At 45.8% G+C, this 17,192-nt stretch overlaps 5 protein-coding genes across 5 annotated transcripts; 3 read left to right on the top strand and 2 right to left on the bottom strand.

Moving 5' to 3' along the window:
- Positions 1 to 4,279: 4,279 nt before the first annotated feature.
- On the top strand, positions 4,280 to 5,503 carry MRS44_016732 (uncharacterized protein; the record flags this gene model as incomplete). The annotated part of the gene is made up of 3 exons (XM_046273951.1): positions 4,280 to 4,479; positions 4,530 to 4,860; positions 4,910 to 5,503. 3 exons carry the CDS (start codon positions 4,280 to 4,282, stop codon positions 5,501 to 5,503), a joined length of 1,125 nt encoding a protein of 374 aa, XP_046130675.1.
- A 1,104-nt stretch (positions 5,504 to 6,607) lies between these two features.
- On the top strand, positions 6,608 to 7,311 carry MRS44_016731 (uncharacterized protein; the record flags this gene model as incomplete). Its single annotated transcript, XM_065618157.1, has 2 exons — positions 6,608 to 6,854; positions 6,920 to 7,311. The coding sequence occupies 2 exons, from the start codon at positions 6,608 to 6,610 to the stop codon at positions 7,309 to 7,311; spliced, it is 639 nt and encodes a 212-aa protein (XP_065474229.1).
- A 118-nt stretch (positions 7,312 to 7,429) lies between these two features.
- Positions 7,430 to 9,447, bottom strand: MRS44_016730 (uncharacterized protein; the record flags this gene model as incomplete). Its single annotated transcript, XM_046278655.2, has 5 exons — positions 7,430 to 8,002; positions 8,059 to 8,395; positions 8,452 to 8,543; positions 8,604 to 9,324; positions 9,380 to 9,447. 5 exons carry the CDS (start codon positions 9,445 to 9,447, stop codon positions 7,430 to 7,432), a joined length of 1,791 nt encoding a protein of 596 aa, XP_046130677.2.
- A 35-nt stretch (positions 9,448 to 9,482) lies between these two features.
- Positions 9,483 to 10,157, bottom strand: MRS44_016729 (uncharacterized protein; the record flags this gene model as incomplete). The annotated part of the gene is made up of 1 exon (XM_046281336.2): positions 9,483 to 10,157. The coding sequence occupies one exon, from the start codon at positions 10,155 to 10,157 to the stop codon at positions 9,483 to 9,485; it is 675 nt and encodes a 224-aa protein (XP_046130678.1).
- A 248-nt stretch (positions 10,158 to 10,405) lies between these two features.
- Positions 10,406 to 15,781, top strand: MRS44_016728 (uncharacterized protein; the record flags this gene model as incomplete). Its single annotated transcript, XM_065618156.1, has 7 exons — positions 10,406 to 10,901; positions 10,980 to 11,730; positions 11,782 to 12,759; positions 12,817 to 13,960; positions 14,163 to 14,726; positions 14,782 to 15,594; positions 15,704 to 15,781. 7 exons carry the CDS (start codon positions 10,406 to 10,408, stop codon positions 15,779 to 15,781), a joined length of 4,824 nt encoding a protein of 1,607 aa, XP_065474228.1.
- Positions 15,782 to 17,192: the final 1,411 nt, after the last annotated feature.

Below are 17,192 nucleotides of genomic sequence, written 5' to 3'. Positions count from 1 at the left end.
TTAAGGGCATCTATTATTTCTATCTTATTAGTATTATTTCTTTTTTTTATTTAAGCTTTTAGGTAATTATAATAATAACCTTCTTATTATTTATTATATATAATATAGGGTTCCCTTATTTTATTAATTCTAGGAGTAGTTATTATTATATATCCTAGGTTTCCTTTAGCTACTTCTTAGGGTATCTTACCTAATTATAAGATATTCTTATATTTAGTTTTTATTTATATTTATCTTAATTTTTTCTAGGTATATTATATTTACTTTATAATATTATAATAAGCTTAATTAATTAAGTTATAATTTAAGGTTCTTTATCTTTTTATTAGGCTTAATAAGCTATATTAATATATTTCTTACCTTCTAGGAGGGATTATTATTAATTAGGTTAATAATATCTTTTCTTAATATCTTATTATTTCTTATAATAAACCTTTTTAATATAATTTATCTTATAGTAATAATAGTATTTAAGGCCGCGATAGTCTTATTTACCTTTCTATATAGCTCTAAGTACTATAAGGCTAGCTTTAATACTATAAGAGGTATTATTATTCTTTTTCTTACCTTAGTTAATATTAAACTATAAGTTATTAGCTTTATTATTACTAAACTTAGGGTTTTAGAGTTTTTTCTATAAGAACTACTAGTTATTAATTTTAATTACCCTATTAATATATTTAATAAAGTTATTAAGTTATTCTTTTTTATAGAGTTTTAATTATATTTTTTTCTTAAGTTTATTAAAGAAAAAAGATATTAAGGGTTTTTAATTTTAATTAAGCTTTAAAGCTAATTAGAGGTACTTTATTTTATACTTTAAGATAAATTAAGTCTATTAAAGTGCCTTAATTTCTTTTTTAGTTTATACTTTTTTATTAATAGTTTTAAAGGCTTATTAAAATACTACCTTAAAGGCTTTATAGTCTAAGTAGAGGTAATAGGTATAAGGCAAATATTAGCTAGCTAAGGCTATAAGGTACTCCCTTATAATAGGTTTAAACTATATAGTAGCGTAATTCTTAAGTCTTCTTATAGCGTATTAAACCTTACTAATAAGTAAGGTAAATTATATTAGGTAATATATTATAAATGTCCTTAGCTAAATAAAGAATATTAGTAGCTTATAGGTAATTTTATTAAAGGGTTCTAAAGGGTTTAGCTTTAGGATTTCTCTTATATCTCTTTTATTTATAGTAATAGCCGCTATATTACTAATATTCTAGATATTATCTAAGTATTCTATATTTTAAGCGCACTAGGTTTTACTTATTCTTTTAATAAATTCACGCATAATATCTATTTTAGTGCTTATAGCAGTAATCTAAGCTTAAAGTTATTTATTTTCTTCTTTATCTAAGCTATCCCCATCTTTTATCTCCTTATTAGTTAGAGCAGCTTAAGCGGGTATAATAGGTAAGTAATTAATAGGTAAGACCTATTAGTAGTTATTCGCGGGAGTTACCTAAGTAGCTATTATATTTAATATTATTTAAGGTAATATAAGTAATTTATTAAATAAGAGCTATTAATATATAATAATTATATATATTTCTAAGAGATAAACTAATTATACTAGGTTTATATTAATAGAAAGATTAGTCGCGCTATACTTAAATAAGGAGGTATTATATCTAGTAATATACTTAAAGGTATTAAGTATAACTAAGTTATATTAATAGCTAAGGTAACTATTATATAAGAAAGTATAATAAGTATATCTTATATACTTAAAGTGCTTACCGGTAGGAAGCCTATAGTATTTACTTACTTACTTAGATAAGGTTATTAGGAGTAAGTATTGCATAAGAGTGCTTACTCCTTCTATAATAGGTCCCACTTACTCTTATAGTGGACTAGTCATATAGTGGGGTTCTACTATGCTAGACCGCCTGGTTTACTATTTGGCCGTGATATAAGTCCTAAGGAAATAAACTAGTTATATTAGTTTATACTTATAGAGGGGATATTAGTATTATTTTAAGTAATATATAAGTTATATATAGTAATATACTTAAAGGTATTAAATATAACTAAGTTATATTAATAACTAAGGTAGCTAATATATAAGAGAGTATTAATAAATATATTTTATATACTTAGAGTTAACCCTTAGACTAATATTTAAGGAGTTTGGTCTAGGGTAGGACTGATGTTTCTAGCTGTTAGTTTATAGACTAATAGGAGCGAAGCTTAGTCCCTTTAGTCCCTTGCTTAGTTAGGTAATTCTACTGGGCTTTTCTGCCTAGCATATGTTATAGTTGTGATAACTAATATATAATAAGAAAGATCTTTTACTTAAAAACTTCTTACCCTTCTCCTCAGCTACTAAGATCCTATTATAACCTTACTTATAAGGATATAAACTTTATTATTTTAACTAGCTATTAATACTTCTATTTTATACCTCCTCTCTATAATTATCTTAAAACCCTTAATATTAAGCTTATTTCTTAAGGCATAATTAAGTTAATATCTTTCCTTTTAGTTAATCTTTATAGCTTAGAATAGCTATAATATAGCTATAATCGCTATAATATTCTAATCTAAGAAATAATATTATATACTTCTACTATTAATATAATTACTTCTAAGACTAAGTTATTAATAGGTAATTAAGCGATAATACCTCTGCCTTAACTTAGTAAGTTAGCCTTAAAACCTAAGGATACTATTCTTATCTATATTCCTAGGCCCTATTATAAGCCCTAGGATCTCCTCTTATTCCTATATAGGAGTTAAGTAAGAAAAAGGTATAAGAGAGGATATATAAAATATAAGATAGTGCTAGTTATTTTATTAGAGGACGGGATAAGCTATAAATCATAGAATTTTTATTATAATCTTATAGCTTAATACTAGAGGCGGTATAATAGCCTCTATAATAATATCTTAGGGTATATAAGGAGTATTTACTATATAGTAATAAGTATTAAATAAGATATTTAAAGGCTAGCTAAAACCTATAGCCCTATTTATATAATCTAGCCCTAATTAACTATCTATATTAATAGAGAACTTATTAAATGCCTTAGAGGCTAAGACTAAACCTAATAGCACCTAGGATTATATTACTCGAGTCTTATAAGTTTAGGTTTAAGAGGTCTAGATTCTTAATGCGTATAAATCTAACCGGGGCTAAAAATAAGGCATTATCTTAGATCTAGGCCCTTATAGGGGCATATAATCTTAGAAGTGGGCTTATATAGGCACCTTAGCCTAAGCTTAGCCTAAGCTTAGCCTACCCTAACCTTAACTTAGGCCTTCTTAGCCCGAGCTTAGCACTAACTTAGCTTAGAGCGGCGGGAACTTAGCTCTAGAAATAGAAATGGATTTTAGTGTGCTTAAGTTTCGTCTCCGAGTATTATGGTATAGCTAGTAGTATGAGAACTACTTAGGCGGGCTCTGCTTGAATTGTATGTCTACTATACCCTATTGCCGGATAGAGTAGCGAACATATTTATTTCCACTCCGCTCGAATTCGTCGGGTTCGATCAGGATTCCGTTGGGGTTTCTTGGGCAAGGAGTATCTAACATGAGAGCCACGAAACGGATGGGAGAGGGGATAGAGCTGTTTATCGAAGAGTTTCTATGGTGGGGACGGGTCTGAGCAGAGCCCGAACTCAACGTGCCTCGCACCTCCCAAAGGACCCGGACCCGGTTGATATCTAATCTGTGGCCCATTAGCTGAAGCCGATGAGGTGTGATACCAGCGCCATGCGTCTTGAAGGGATCTGTAGTGACTAGGTTCCGATTTGGCATGCAGTGTTATGTGAAGGTCGGCAGCCAATTTGGCCGGTTACCCACAACAAACTCCGCCCTCCGCCTCCACTCCGCTCCGGAGTACGGACCGAGGGTGGAGTCTAAGGTTATGGTGAGCGGCAGTTGATACAACATGCCACTCGAAGTACCTATGCAAAGCGTTAGGCCTCTGTTCGGCCTCTCGGAGTCTATGTGGATACAATGACGCTAGGGCCGGCATTCCCAGGCGCCGACTCCTCGTGAACGCTTTGGCTGGCTCAGAGAAAGGAAAGGAAAATTTCGTTCGGCTCTTCTATTAGGAAGTATAGAAACTGGTGCGGCGAAATAATAACATGGGTAGCTAGTAACACACGGACAGAGATTATTCCGACTGAGAAGGATTTTCTTTGTTTCGATTATAGTGGGACAAAAGGATAACTCCTCTAAAAGACTATTCATACTTGATAGCCCCAGAAGCTTGGCACTGGCTAATGTGCTACAGTACGCCATTTCACTCAACTTGCGCTTAGGATTTATCATGTATCAACTCTTTTCTCTTTCCTTTCTGGCCCTCCTTGGCACAAGCCTTGTACAGGCTTCCCCGTGGGGAGGTGGAAAGGAATTCCACTTCCCCTTTCAGCCGCACGACGGCACAACAGCCGTTGAAGCCCAGTCGAAGGCAGGCCACTTGGATTGGCCAAAGCTGTCGCCAGGGCCCAACGCCACCACGTTCGACTGGTGAGTTTCCCGCTAGTTCCAAGTAGTTCGCAGTCCCTGACCTACCGTAGGTGGTACTTTGACGCCGTTTCAGAGACCAATGAGACGATTGTCATTGTAGCCTACTTGTACGGTAACGATACTTTGGGACTTCCAACGTTCGGTGGCGGCACCACCATTGCCTATGTTGGGGGCACATTTGCCAATGGAACGGCTTTCCAGGCATTCGTGCCCTCGAATGATGGCGCGACTGTCAAGGCTAGCCGTGAGGGAGTCGTAGGTGAATGGAAGGGGGCTGGCCTCAAGTTTAAAGGGTCTCCCCTTGACCGGCCAGACACAACATATACTGTTACTGTTGACTTCACTGATGCCGGAATATCAGGAACGCTGAAGCTGCAGTCGGTTCGTAACTCTAAGCATTTCCTATATACTTGTTGCTGACAGGGTACAGGTTTCTCCGCCCCATTACCCTTGCGGATTAAACGTACCCGGCCAGAGTCAGGACATCATACCCAAGATTTTCTGGGCCAACGCGCAGCCAGACGCCGTCGCAACGGCAGATTTTACGATTGGTGACGAACCTATCGCGTTCAAAGGCGTCGGATACCATGACAAGAATTGGGACACCGACTCGCTGAGAAGAACAGTGCGAACCTGGTACTGGGGCCATGGTCGCCTTGGGCCCTACTCGATCGTCTGGTTCGACACGCTCGACCAAGACGGCAAAGAGTACTACTCCTCATGGATCACCAGAAACGGCAAGGTTGTCAGCCAGAGCTGCAAGGATAAGTCCGTCGTGGTCCGGCCCTGGGGCGGTAACACGGAGTATCCTCCTGAGCCCAACGCAGCCCCGCCAGCCGGCTTCACGCTGCGCTACGACCTTGGCAATGGCAAATTCTTCTCGGCCAACTTTACCCGTGAGGTTGATGGCCAGACTATTGATATCTACAAACGGTTCAGTGGTTCGCTTACCGGTGGTCTGGAAGGTGGTGAGCAATTTAAGGGCCGCGCCCTTGGCGAACAATTCCAACACCCTGCTCTGTGAGAAACTGTACCTACCACCCAACAGGGCTTAAAGGGCTTAATAGCACAGTACCTATACATAGAGTAGTTTATCAATCTGTCTATTAGTGCTCTGAAAGATTGATGCTGGTGCTAACGAGGAACATGAAATTCAGAAGTCCCGACGACTGTTGCTTGCCCATTCTCGGGGCCATCCAGCGGATCTCGCGTCTTGCCCTTAAGGGGTAGAAGAGCGCAATAGGCCACGTCTCAAAACCTGGTTCCCGTGCATACTGTGTACAGGTTTCGAGCCTGCTCCTACTCAAGTGTGGATCGGAAAGGAGGCTTGGTCGCTGCCTTATAACTCCCACATCCTTAAGTTGACCTCGCTTTCAGATCCATGTCCCGGCACACTTTTCTTTTCCAGTATATCTGGATTGGAGACGCTTGTTCTCGAGAAGACCGAATCTGGCGAGCGTGAAAGTTCTCTTTGCTAGACATTCCAAGAGGACGATGAGCCCAGTATGAGTTGATTTCGTGGCGACTATCAGGTTTCAGGAATTTGTGTTCGTCATTGCATGGCAGTGCTTTCAATGCCGACATTTTCAACTCCCCAGGCAGCTCCTTTGGCTTCCTCGTATGACGTTTCTCGCACATGGCCATCAACTGGTCTTCGCGCCCGATTGTTGGAGTTAGCGAGCCCAACAGTCACACCGAGTTTTTCACACCAACCAACCAGTCCAAGGTGCAAGTCTTGCCGATTTCGAGGAGCTGACAAGACCAAGCGAGGTCGCTCCCAGCCACAAAAGCCCACTCGGCGTGATCATCCGTGTTGGCCAACCATCAGGGAACTTGATGGTTGCCAAGAACGAATCAAATTATCTGTAGAAAAAGAGGGCAAATGTGAGCCAATGGCGGGCTCTTAGACACGCCCTGTGAGGCCGGGTACCAAACGAGGCTCTGGGCTCCCATGCATGAGCTGAGGGCGCAGCATGTCGCGCAACGTAATGAGTGAAGCCTGCAGACGGTAACGTTAGGGAAATTGGATTGATAGCTCTTGTTTTATATTACATGTAGAGATTCAAGATCTAAATCCAGATCTAGATGCTCATGCCATACTTACTCCCTGAAACTCTCGACTGCCGCAATGGTCAAGAGGTACATTCTCGCTCCGAACCAGACAACCGCGCCTGACGACCTCATCAGGCTCGGCCACATTCTCGATGATATCACGGATATCAGGGAGTTCGAGCCCCTCAACCCGGATGATATTGTCCCAATCGACAAGATGAGAACCGACACCAAGACTGGCTTTACTTCATCGCGCCAAAAGCTCGTCTCTGGGGAGTTTGGCGTATTTGCCAAGATCCTAGGACTGATGGGACTAGGGGCAGGTGCCGGCATATACAGTGGCAAGGATAAGCACAGCATTCTATCCTGCAAGTCACTGGAAACTCAGACCTTCAGCCCCAACAAGCTCTGGAGGCGGGTATCAGCGTCCCAGGAGCTCCCGTGGAAGTAGGTCCTAGCACTGGTGTTCATTTGGCTACGGCCGAGGGGGAAAGCTGGCAGGGATCCACGGATTTTGTCGTGGCGTATCGAGTGAAAAGAATTCGGTATCACCAAGGCAATATTGAGGCCAAGATCAATACGGCCAAGGCAGTGATGCAGGATGAAAGCGCTACTTATCAAGGCCCAGCCATGACTTTGAACATAAGTGACGATATTTTCGTGTCTGAAATTACAACTCAGGCCGTCCTGACGAAGGAGAAGGATCTCGAAGGCGAAGAGAGCGATGAGAGCGATGAGAGCCTGAGGAGGTGTACTGGGTCTTTCCAGGCCAGTGGATGACCAAGGAACAGGAAGAATGACATGTGGTGGAATTAACCGTCTCCTCAAGTCTGTCTATATACTACATCCTTCACTGCATTGGGCTGCATAGCCTGCCAAATCCGTCTCAAATGCTAGTTCAATTCAACGCGTTTCGAATACTCGCAATGAGCACATCCTGCCCAGCACCTGGTGGCAGAAATTCCCGCCAGGGGACGATGCAGTTGTATCCATCCCTCAAGACACTCATACTCAGCAAGATGCCCTTCATTCCTTCACGATCAAAAGCTTCTTCCTTGCTCTCGTTTGGCATTTGGTTGGCCGTAACGGCTGCTTCTACAAAGCAGAGGATCACGGCGGTTATGGCGGCGGCTACGGGGGTGGCATATGACGTACCTGAGAGATAAACGCCATTCTCCCAGACGGATGGGACCGCCACCCCCAAGGTACTGAGGTTGTCTCGATTAGGTTCTGGCTCGGGGTTCATGCTGCCTTTTTTACCCTTGCCGTCGTTCGCATGAATACACAAGACAGTATCTAGGGTCGCTGGAAAGGATCGCGCAGTATTCGCACCGTTGTTTGATGCGGCAACAAATACTATCACGCCGTCTTTCTCGGCCTCTCTGATGATTCGTTTAACGGCAGGAGTTTTTGGGATGCTGAAGGACATGTTGATGACGTGGACATTGAAGCTTCTCGCCCATTCAATGGCCTGCCAGATCAGTTAGTGGAAGACTTAAGGGAACAGGTATCTGAAGTGGTCTATACCTCGATCATCTGGTCTACACCATCCTGTTCTAGATTACGAGCAATCTTGGCAATGTAAAGGTTGGCCTCGGGAAATATCCTGAGTATCAGAGATGCCACATTCGTGCCATGACCACACTCGTCGTCTGAATCCGCGGACACGAATGATTTCGATGCTTTGATCGGAGAGTCTTTGCCGCTACGATTATGTTTTGCACCCTTGATAAAAGAGTTACCCGTTCGTATGCCGGTGTCAAGGATGGCGATTCGTATGTCCGGAGTAGAAGCCAAGCCAGTCGTGGAAGAATCGTAGAATCTCTCGGCGGAGCTCAAAAACTCAATTGAACTTTTGATCTCGCTGGCAAGATGTGGAATGTCAGTTCTGATACATCTCTATCACCCCCCATAACTCACCTCCGATCAGCGTCGCAGAGACGGAGCTTCTGTTCATCAAACATTCTCTTCTTAGGTAATAGCTCCGAAAGATCTTGATGGGAGAGTGGATGCTATTAAGGCGGCATGTGGTGAACAGCCGGTTCCGTTAATGTTGAATCCAACATAGACACCTTCTGTGTCCGCTTGGGATCCAGAGCACGGTAGCTATGGCAGGCCTTTTTCAGGTGGGTTACAAGATTGAAAATGACTTTTCGGCACAGCGTCTCCTCGTCCATATGATCATCCATATGTCTTGGCTTTTTAGCTTGAAGACATTCCATTACGGCGTCAAGATAACTCCCTATCAAAGACTGGTTGGCCTCAGCACTCTGTGCCCATTTCATCAGCTCGAATTCCAACCGGGACCGTCTGGGCACGAAGAGCTGGCCCAGCCCGATCTCCAGGAGTAGCTTGGCAAAGTGAATGAGCACTGGGAACCTATTCTTGATCTCGCTTGGTGCTCGATTCGACAAGAAGGTGGATGCAACGAATGGGTAGTTGGGCTCGTGAATAGTGCCCTCGTTTGGATTGTGGAGGAAGTAGATATCTCCAGGCCCCCATTCCTGTTGTTGCATGTCGGCACCGTATATTTGGAGAAGAGTACAGGCCAGGTTGTATGCCAGAGTGACTCTTCCGTTTTGCCCGAGCCTGCACGTATTCTTCTCGAGAATGTTTTGCAGTGACAAGGTTGGCAAAATATGAAGATTCTCGACAAGGCGTGAATCATCTTCTGAGTCGTGCCAGATCCTCTCAGAACATATCCAAAGGCTCAAAGTCTCCTCGTCTGGCAAGCTGTTGCCAATAGTTTGGCATATATCCTCGATTTCGCAAAGACTCGGTGTATGCTCTGGTCTTGATGGTGTATTAGCATCGTGTGGTCATTAGGGATGAAGTTATGAAGACTCACAGATTGCCGACTATCGTGCAAGTCACCTCTTGCCACTTGTCTTTGGGTTCACACGTTGAGATAAACATCTTGTGTTGAACAACCTTTTGGGGCTCCGGGCCTTCTAGTTCAACTGCACAAGCTTGAAGCATTCCAACATGGTGATAGTGACAACCAGAGGCACTAAAGTGATGAGCCCAGGCTTTGAACATACATGAGCATAGCCGAGATTGCCGTATACAAGGGTGTTCGGAATGAAAATCCGTCGACTTCTGGTCCGCCTGGGTACGGATTGACTCGCTGTGGTCGCCATCGTCTCGTCTTGGTTATTGGCGTTGAATTTGGTCACTATTTCGCATGCTGCTGTGGCCGCATCTCCAGAATCAGGAAGAATTATCGCTGCTTTCAAGTCGAGCTGATCCTTGCTTTGCGAAGCCTTCTGGATAATGGCATGCAACTTGGGATATCGCCGTCGTTCATTCGAACTTGTTGGGTCTGGGATTCCACCTTTGCTCAGTCCAGCAGCTTGCGGGTGAATAAAATCCTCTAGTAACTGGAGGACTGGCTGAAGGTCTTGTAGAAAAGCCTCATACTCTTGATCTTTGAGTTCATGTCCTTTAGTGATCCAAAAAGTAAGTGAGTGTAACTCGAAGCGCAAGAGACCCAACGAGTTTTGAACGGCGAGGCTTTTGGCATTTTTGATACCCTCAGCAATGCTGCTGTCAATGAGTGGCACAATAAAGCTTCTAATAGCATCGAGAGCTTGTAACTCGGGCCCGTTAACCTCGAGAGAGGGCATGGCGTAAGAGTGGGATTGGCAGCCCTTGGCGAGAAGAAGATGAAATCGCCAGGAGCAAAGGAACAACTGTGACAGGTTCAGGGCAATTTCCCCTCTAATCCCCTCTCTCTCTTCTCGCTTTAGGCCCCTGTGCGTCACGCCTGTCGACCGTCCCGAGCCCCTGTCGATGCCACAGCGCGTGCAGATGGTCGTCTATTGGACATTTACGTCTCTGCCTGCTTGCTCGTGCATATTGTAACTACTTTGTAATGCGTGCCAGAGTTATTATTCGCACTGACTCGCTGCTGTTGGCCAGCTGTACAGATGACGGTGCCCACGCACTCACAGCCTACCGATGCCAAGAACTCGTCGTAGCACAGGGAAGTCAGCTTATCCTCTCGGCTTCCTATTCCAGTCTTGTTGGCACATTCTGCTCAAGCAACTTCTCTCCCAAGCATACCCGCCTTCAATCTCGCGCATTCGAAATGGCGAGCCCTGCGAACGCGAGGGAAATATTCACCCTCGCCTCGGAATGTAGTGCACTCTTCCAGAGATACACCCGTGTAGACCAAAAACTGTTGGGTTCTCCGCCAAAGGCTCAAAGAGATGTCGCTTCGTTATCGAGGGATTTCGAGGCATGGTGCTTCAATCTCGGCGTTTTCGCCGCCCCAACCGCCTCCCTTGATCAAACGCTTCGATATAGCGATGAGATCCGAGGTTTTGTGACGCAGCTATTATCTATACTTCACAGAAACTTGGATTTTAGTACGTGACAGGCATGCAACAACTAGTTGCTCTCAGTTCACTAACGGCAACTGCACAGTGATATTTCACGGCCCCCAGAGAATCCACCAAAATCTACACCACGACCAAGCCAGAAGAACGATGACGCCGTGGAGAGGCTTCAGGGTTCAGCCGAGGAAGCGCTAAGAGCCATCTCGGCTGTGCTCCAAAGACTCGATCGATTGGGCGCAACCATTCGGAAATACTCGGCTTCGAGTCTCAGCAGCAGAGTGAAAGCTTTCGCTGAACAGGACAACGACGAAGAGTACAGGCTTCTTGCCAAGAACATTATAACCTTCAAGTATCCCACGGTCCCATCGTCGCTTCACGCTCAGCTCGCGGGATCCATGGCTTATCGCCGCCTGAGATTGAGATATATCAGACAGCATCAGCTGAAGACTGCTTCCAAGGACCGGCGAGACTCGAACAAGCGAGATCACGGCGACCAAAGCCTTTCCAATCCAAAGCGAACGAACATCAAACTGAAGCAACCTGCGCCAAAGGACCGAGCAGCTGCCCTCCGCAACCAAGCAGTGTATCGACCTAAGGGGAACACGTCCTCAAAAGACACCGAGACAACTCCAAGTACTACTGCCTGGACGGTCAGGCCGACAAGTTCCGCCATTGAACGTGTAAGACGTGATGATAGCAAATTAGTCATTTCGTCTTCAAAGGCAAGCACTACACGCATGGTTGGGAACTTGGATGACTATCCGGAACCTCCCACCCATGACCAATGGAGTCAGGATCCCAAGTGTCCTACTTGCTCAAGGCAACTCATGGAGGCAGAGTTGAAAGGCAAGAAATGGAGGTGAGTGGGCATTGCCTGTAATCAGGGACATGGAGCTCATTCATAACCCAGGCGCCATATTGACACAGACTGCGAACCCTACGTCTGCATCTCGGAGGATTGCAAGCAGCCACTGCAGTTCTTTTCTGATTTGACCCTCTGGGAGAACCACATGCGTAATCGACATTCCTCAAAGTGGACGCAGTTGATTCACAAACCCACCGTCTGGATTTGTGACGTTGACCACGACGATGAAGAGTTTCGTGATCATGAGAGCTTCCAGGCGCATCTCCGTCAAGAGCACGCCGATATGAGCGAAGCCGACCGCAAAGCTGTTACCACGCTCTGTGAAACGCCGGTGACGAGGCCCAAACACGCATGTCCTCTTTGCGGTTATGACCTTGCTCTCCAACAAGAAAACCACCCAGAGCCTGCTTCAAACACGCCACAGGGGAAGGGTATGGATCAGCTTGCCAAGTTGGCCAATCACATCGGTGGGCACATTCGGTGTCTGGCATTCGACACGTTGGATCACCTCGCTAGCGACCATGAGAGCGTGTCCGAACCAGAAACCGACACCACAAGCGGCAAGGCAAGAAGTAGATCGCGTCCACCGAGCGAACTCAAGGATCTTGATGACATTTCTTCTGGCTTTCCGGATGATGATGACCCCAGATCCGTATCGACCTTTGATGAACTCAAGACACGTCAAGAGGGAGACTTTACACTTGATGATGACACATCACTTTCTATTCTACCCGAATTTGAGGAAGATTGGGTGGGCATCCGCGAGACAAGACCTGACGAGGAAGATCCAATCTTACACAACATGATGGCCTACTCGCTTTGGGACCGAGCCTACGATAACCTCAAGAAGACGGAGCCGCTTCTGGTGGAGAATTACGAGATACTACTCTCTAAGGAGCTGGCCAAAGATGCCGAAGGAGACTCGAAACTGATTGTCAATCAATTCCGTGGTGTCAATATCCATGCGCGCCGAGCGCTCCTGGATGGGATCCTGGACAAATTGCTAAATCGACTTCACGACAAGTGTCGAGCTGAACAAGGCATCGTGCAGATGCTAGACTGAATCGCGAAGTCTGCCAGCCAATCCCCCAAAGCCTCCCTACCAATGGTTGGCCTTTGCCTTATCCTGACTATCCTGGCTGATGTCGGAGTCAAAGAAGAGTTCGACTTGACAGGATTCGTCAAAGCCACCTCCAAACTTCCTGACTGCTTCGCTATTGAACGTGGTTTGAGCGGACTCGGGGATCCTTTCAAAACCCACGCGAGAGCTATGGTCCAATTTGAGAGGGATTCATGTCAACTATTCCAGAACATTCTTGAGTTCCAACTCAGAATCTTGAATTCTGGTGGCCACTTTGTGAAACCTGGCGACACAGATGGGCCATCGTCCCAGGTCGACAACCTGGAGATACCTCTCATCGACCAATACTTGAACATCCCTGGTCTCCTTGCCAGACTACGCGAAATTCTAGAAGATCCTGGATGGACTGAAGTTAGCATTTTCGAATCAATCAGAGCCCTCAGTCCGGCCAAGAGGGTTTATTCTCTCACTGACCAGAAAAACATTCGACGTCTACATCGTGTGCTTGGAATTGATCCTCGCAAAGTCAAAGACCAAATCGAAACCATCGGCGGCGGTCTCCTAAAGGACTCACATCGTTGGCTCCTGAGCCATGGAGACTTCCACCGGTTTCAGAATGACCCAAAAACTCGCCGCCTTTGCATCAGCGGTCCTCCTGGTGTAGGCAAGACGATGCTGCTTTGCGGACTAATCGATGAGCTCTCAGCGAAGCCAACAGCCCTTTCTTACTTCTTTTGCCGAGCTTCTGATCCCCAACTCAACAGTGGAGTGGCTGTTTTACGTGGTCTTCTATATTTGCTAGCCTGCGAGAGACCATCGCTGATCTCTACGTACGGCCCCTTGGAAGAGCAATTGATTGATAATATTTCTGCCTGGAATCCTCTTGCTGAACTCATCTCAGCCATATTGGAAGATCCCTCGCTAGAAGGTGCAGTTCTAGCTATTAATGCTCTCGATGAGTGTTTCGCCAATCAGCTTCCGCTCATCAAGTTTACCGAGAAGCCTTCACGTGTCAAGTGGATTGTATCGACCGGGGACCCGCTGGACATCGCGCGCTTTAATGATAGGGGTCTAGTCAGCTTGCATCTTGAATCATATCGCAACGAGGTGTTCAGTGCTGTTGGCCCGTACATTTATCACAAAGTGAGTAACTTGGCCAGCGAAAAGAATGTCGACCAGGAAACCAGTTTGATGCTCCGACAGCTTCTTCTTTCAAAGCCTCAGCCAAGTTTTCTATGTATACATCTCTTCATTCAAGACCTCCTCCGGATCCAGCCAGATCAGATGATTGGGCGGTTGAGCTCATTACCCTCGCCACTTGGCCCTTTGTACATCCCTTTGCAAGAGGATCCTGGCAGTTGCCGCAGTCGTTTTTCGTCCAGTTACCTTGAAGGAATTCAGGAACCTCGACTTCGAGCTGCAAGACGTCAATGAGGGGCTTTTGGAAGAACTCATCTCGACCTGCGACTCCTTTTTGACTCTCCAGGAAAGGACAATATGCTTTGTACATCTTTCAACCAAGGAGTTCTTGCGGTCAGATGCGTCTCATCTCATCATGCCTTTAGGGCTTGCCGATCAACATTCCCGTGTCTTCTTTGCGTTAATAAAATGCCTCGACAACACGCTCCACGAGGATATTTACAGCCTCCGGAACCCGGGAGTACATATTGATGAGGTCCCACGGCTTGATCCCGACCCCTTGGATGCAGTTCGATATTCTTGCACCAACTGGGCTGGTCATCTAAAGTGTGCCAGCGTAGAGTCGCCTTTGCATCAGGACCTTTGGGACAGTCGTCGTGCCATACATATCTTTCTCGAGGCACACCTCTTACATTGGTTTGAGGCTTTGTGCCTATTGCATGGCATTTTAGAATCACTTGCAGCCTTGCAAAGTCTGCGAGTGTCCAGTGTAAGTTGTTGTGGCCGTTTTTATTCGATAAGAAACCCCCCTGACGTAGGAACAGTTAATCTTGAAGTCATCAGAGGTGTTCCGTCTGATTGATGACGCATACGGATTTCTTCTTTGCCACAGGGAGACGATAACCCATTTCCCATTACAGGTCTATGCTTCGGCGCTCGTGTTCAGTCCTGATCAGAGCATAGTCAAGCAACTCTTCGATCACCAAACCTCCACTTGGATCGCATCCTTGCCGAGAATTATAGGACACTGGAATCCCCAAGCAGTCAAGGCTCACGATAGCCGGCTGCTCTCAATTGCATGGTCGTGGGACACCCAGCGAGTTGTCTCCGGCTCACGTGATGGTACAATCACCGTGTGGGATACCGATGCAGATGTTTGCGTGGGAAACATCAGGAACCATGGCACTAGGGTGAACTTGGTTGCTTTCTCTACCCATGGCCGACGTTTCGCATCGGCCTCCTCGGATGGCCTGATCAAGATTTGGGACGCCGATACCTGTGAGTGCCGAATGGGGCTCTTTGGAAATGCCGGCACAGCAAACCAGGTTGTGTTTTCGGCGGATGGGACACTTATCGCCGCAGCCTTTTCAAATGGACTGGTTAAGATCTGGCGCGGCAGGAACGCCACTAACACACAGGTCCTAGACGGGCGTTGCGGGTCAATGGAAGCAGTTGCGTTCTCGACTGATGGCCAGATACTCGCATCAGGCTCGATTGAGGGACGTATTCTCCTCTGGGACGTGGCTACGGGCCAGATCATACAGGACCTCGAAGCTCATGGCCACTCAGCAGTCTCGATGTCCTTCTCAGGATATGGCCGGCAACTCGCATCAAGTTTCATCAACGGGACGCTTAGGGTATGGGTCACTAACATGGATTATGAGCCCCAAGTGGTTGAAGTCGGGAGGGTAATGCGTCACCTTTCGTTTGACCCGAAGGCCAGGCACTGTCTCTATACGGACACAGGTTGTCTCGAGATATCTCCCTCAGGGGAGGCCAGCTTTCCAGGATACAGCCTCAGTGCTGACAATTGTTGGATTTTGAAAGATGGGAAGCGTGTACTCTTGATACCCTCGAATTATTCCCCAGATTCGCCAGGCAGGCCAGTCATGAGGGGATCAATGCTTACCCTCGTCGATGACTTTGACCAACCTCTCATGATAAGGTTCGCATGAGATATTGTTAGCACTAGGAGGCAATTCTTAACGCCAGCAGGTAGTCTTTCGATTCAATCATACGTGGTTCCTAGATTTTGACGCAATGCTCGTGATACAGTGGCAATGATGTGCCGAAAGACTCGTGGTGCTATGTATGATTCTTTTTTTTTGCCCATGTCAACAGTCGGAGTTGGACTCCCGAAGATCACGACAGATCCACACCGAAGCCAGTTGCTGTAAACACTTTCGTAAGCGACCCAATCGCTCGCTTAGTGATAGAGACATATCGCAAAGAGTCACAAAAGATGGGATGTTTCTCGCTTGAGAACTTGACGGAGGACTTGCATATGCAAGATGCCGACGATGCCGAAAATGCTCTGCCGGTGTCGGTACCTACGATGAATCTTGTTGGATCTCGCGACAAGGGACTTGAGAAAAGGGCCGTTGAGAGATAACATTGCGGATTGGTTGATTGATTGAGTAATCAGATTGTCGAGATCCGTTCAACTACCCTACATGCTGCCACAATGAGGTGGATTCGGACCTTTTATCAGTCGGTGTGAAATACTCCGAGATGGAATTTTGTTTACCCGAGAGCTGGCCGAGAGAATTGGCGAAAATGAGTGGATGGAGAAGAATTGGAGTCGCCAAGTTGGAATTGAATCATGGGAACTCGTATTGCTTTATTATTCCGAGTAAGAAGCCGATTGGAAATGCGGAAGCCATTGCAATAACAAATTCTTTGTTTATGAGTCTTGTTTATCTTGATCTCCACCCTACTGATTCTCACCTTACCCTCGCTCTTCGGTATCATCGGAGATATTGCCCCTCAACTCCGCACGGAGATGCTTGCCCTGCCAAGACGATTTTACCTTTCGCGACTCATGCCAAGGCAAAATATCGGAAGTTGTTCACTCCGTCTCTCCCGTTGGGGGAGTGAATTTTACCTCTTCCCCTCGTTTCCCCAACTCCTGCCCGCCCCCACAAGATCATCCCCCCATTCTCCAACAGATGGGACTGGGATGGCCTGGCCAAGCTGGACGGACATGAACGGCCGGCAGCCTCGTTTTCTAGAAGTCGAACCTCGTTCTTGGGCTTCCGTTGGGACGCATGACACGCTGCACATGGTTCGAGGGGGGCGTTTCATGTGGGTGAGGTTGCTAACCGCCGAAATGGCGAGATACAGACAGGACCTGCAGAAGCACGTGGTTTCTGGATAAATAGAGTAACTCTGATTATACAGTACCTTATCAAGAACCACTCTGTTAGACACAGACTTGACAAAGACCGCCTCTCAC

This window comes from Fusarium solani (genome assembly GCF_023522795.1).
Source record: "Fusarium solani strain SB1 chromosome Unknown bctg00000012, whole genome shotgun sequence".
Taxonomy (NCBI): Eukaryota; Fungi; Ascomycota; class Sordariomycetes; order Hypocreales; family Nectriaceae; genus Fusarium; species Fusarium solani.
The sequence above is the reverse complement of the archived record's forward strand: the minus strand, read 5'-3'. Positions and strand labels throughout refer to the sequence as shown.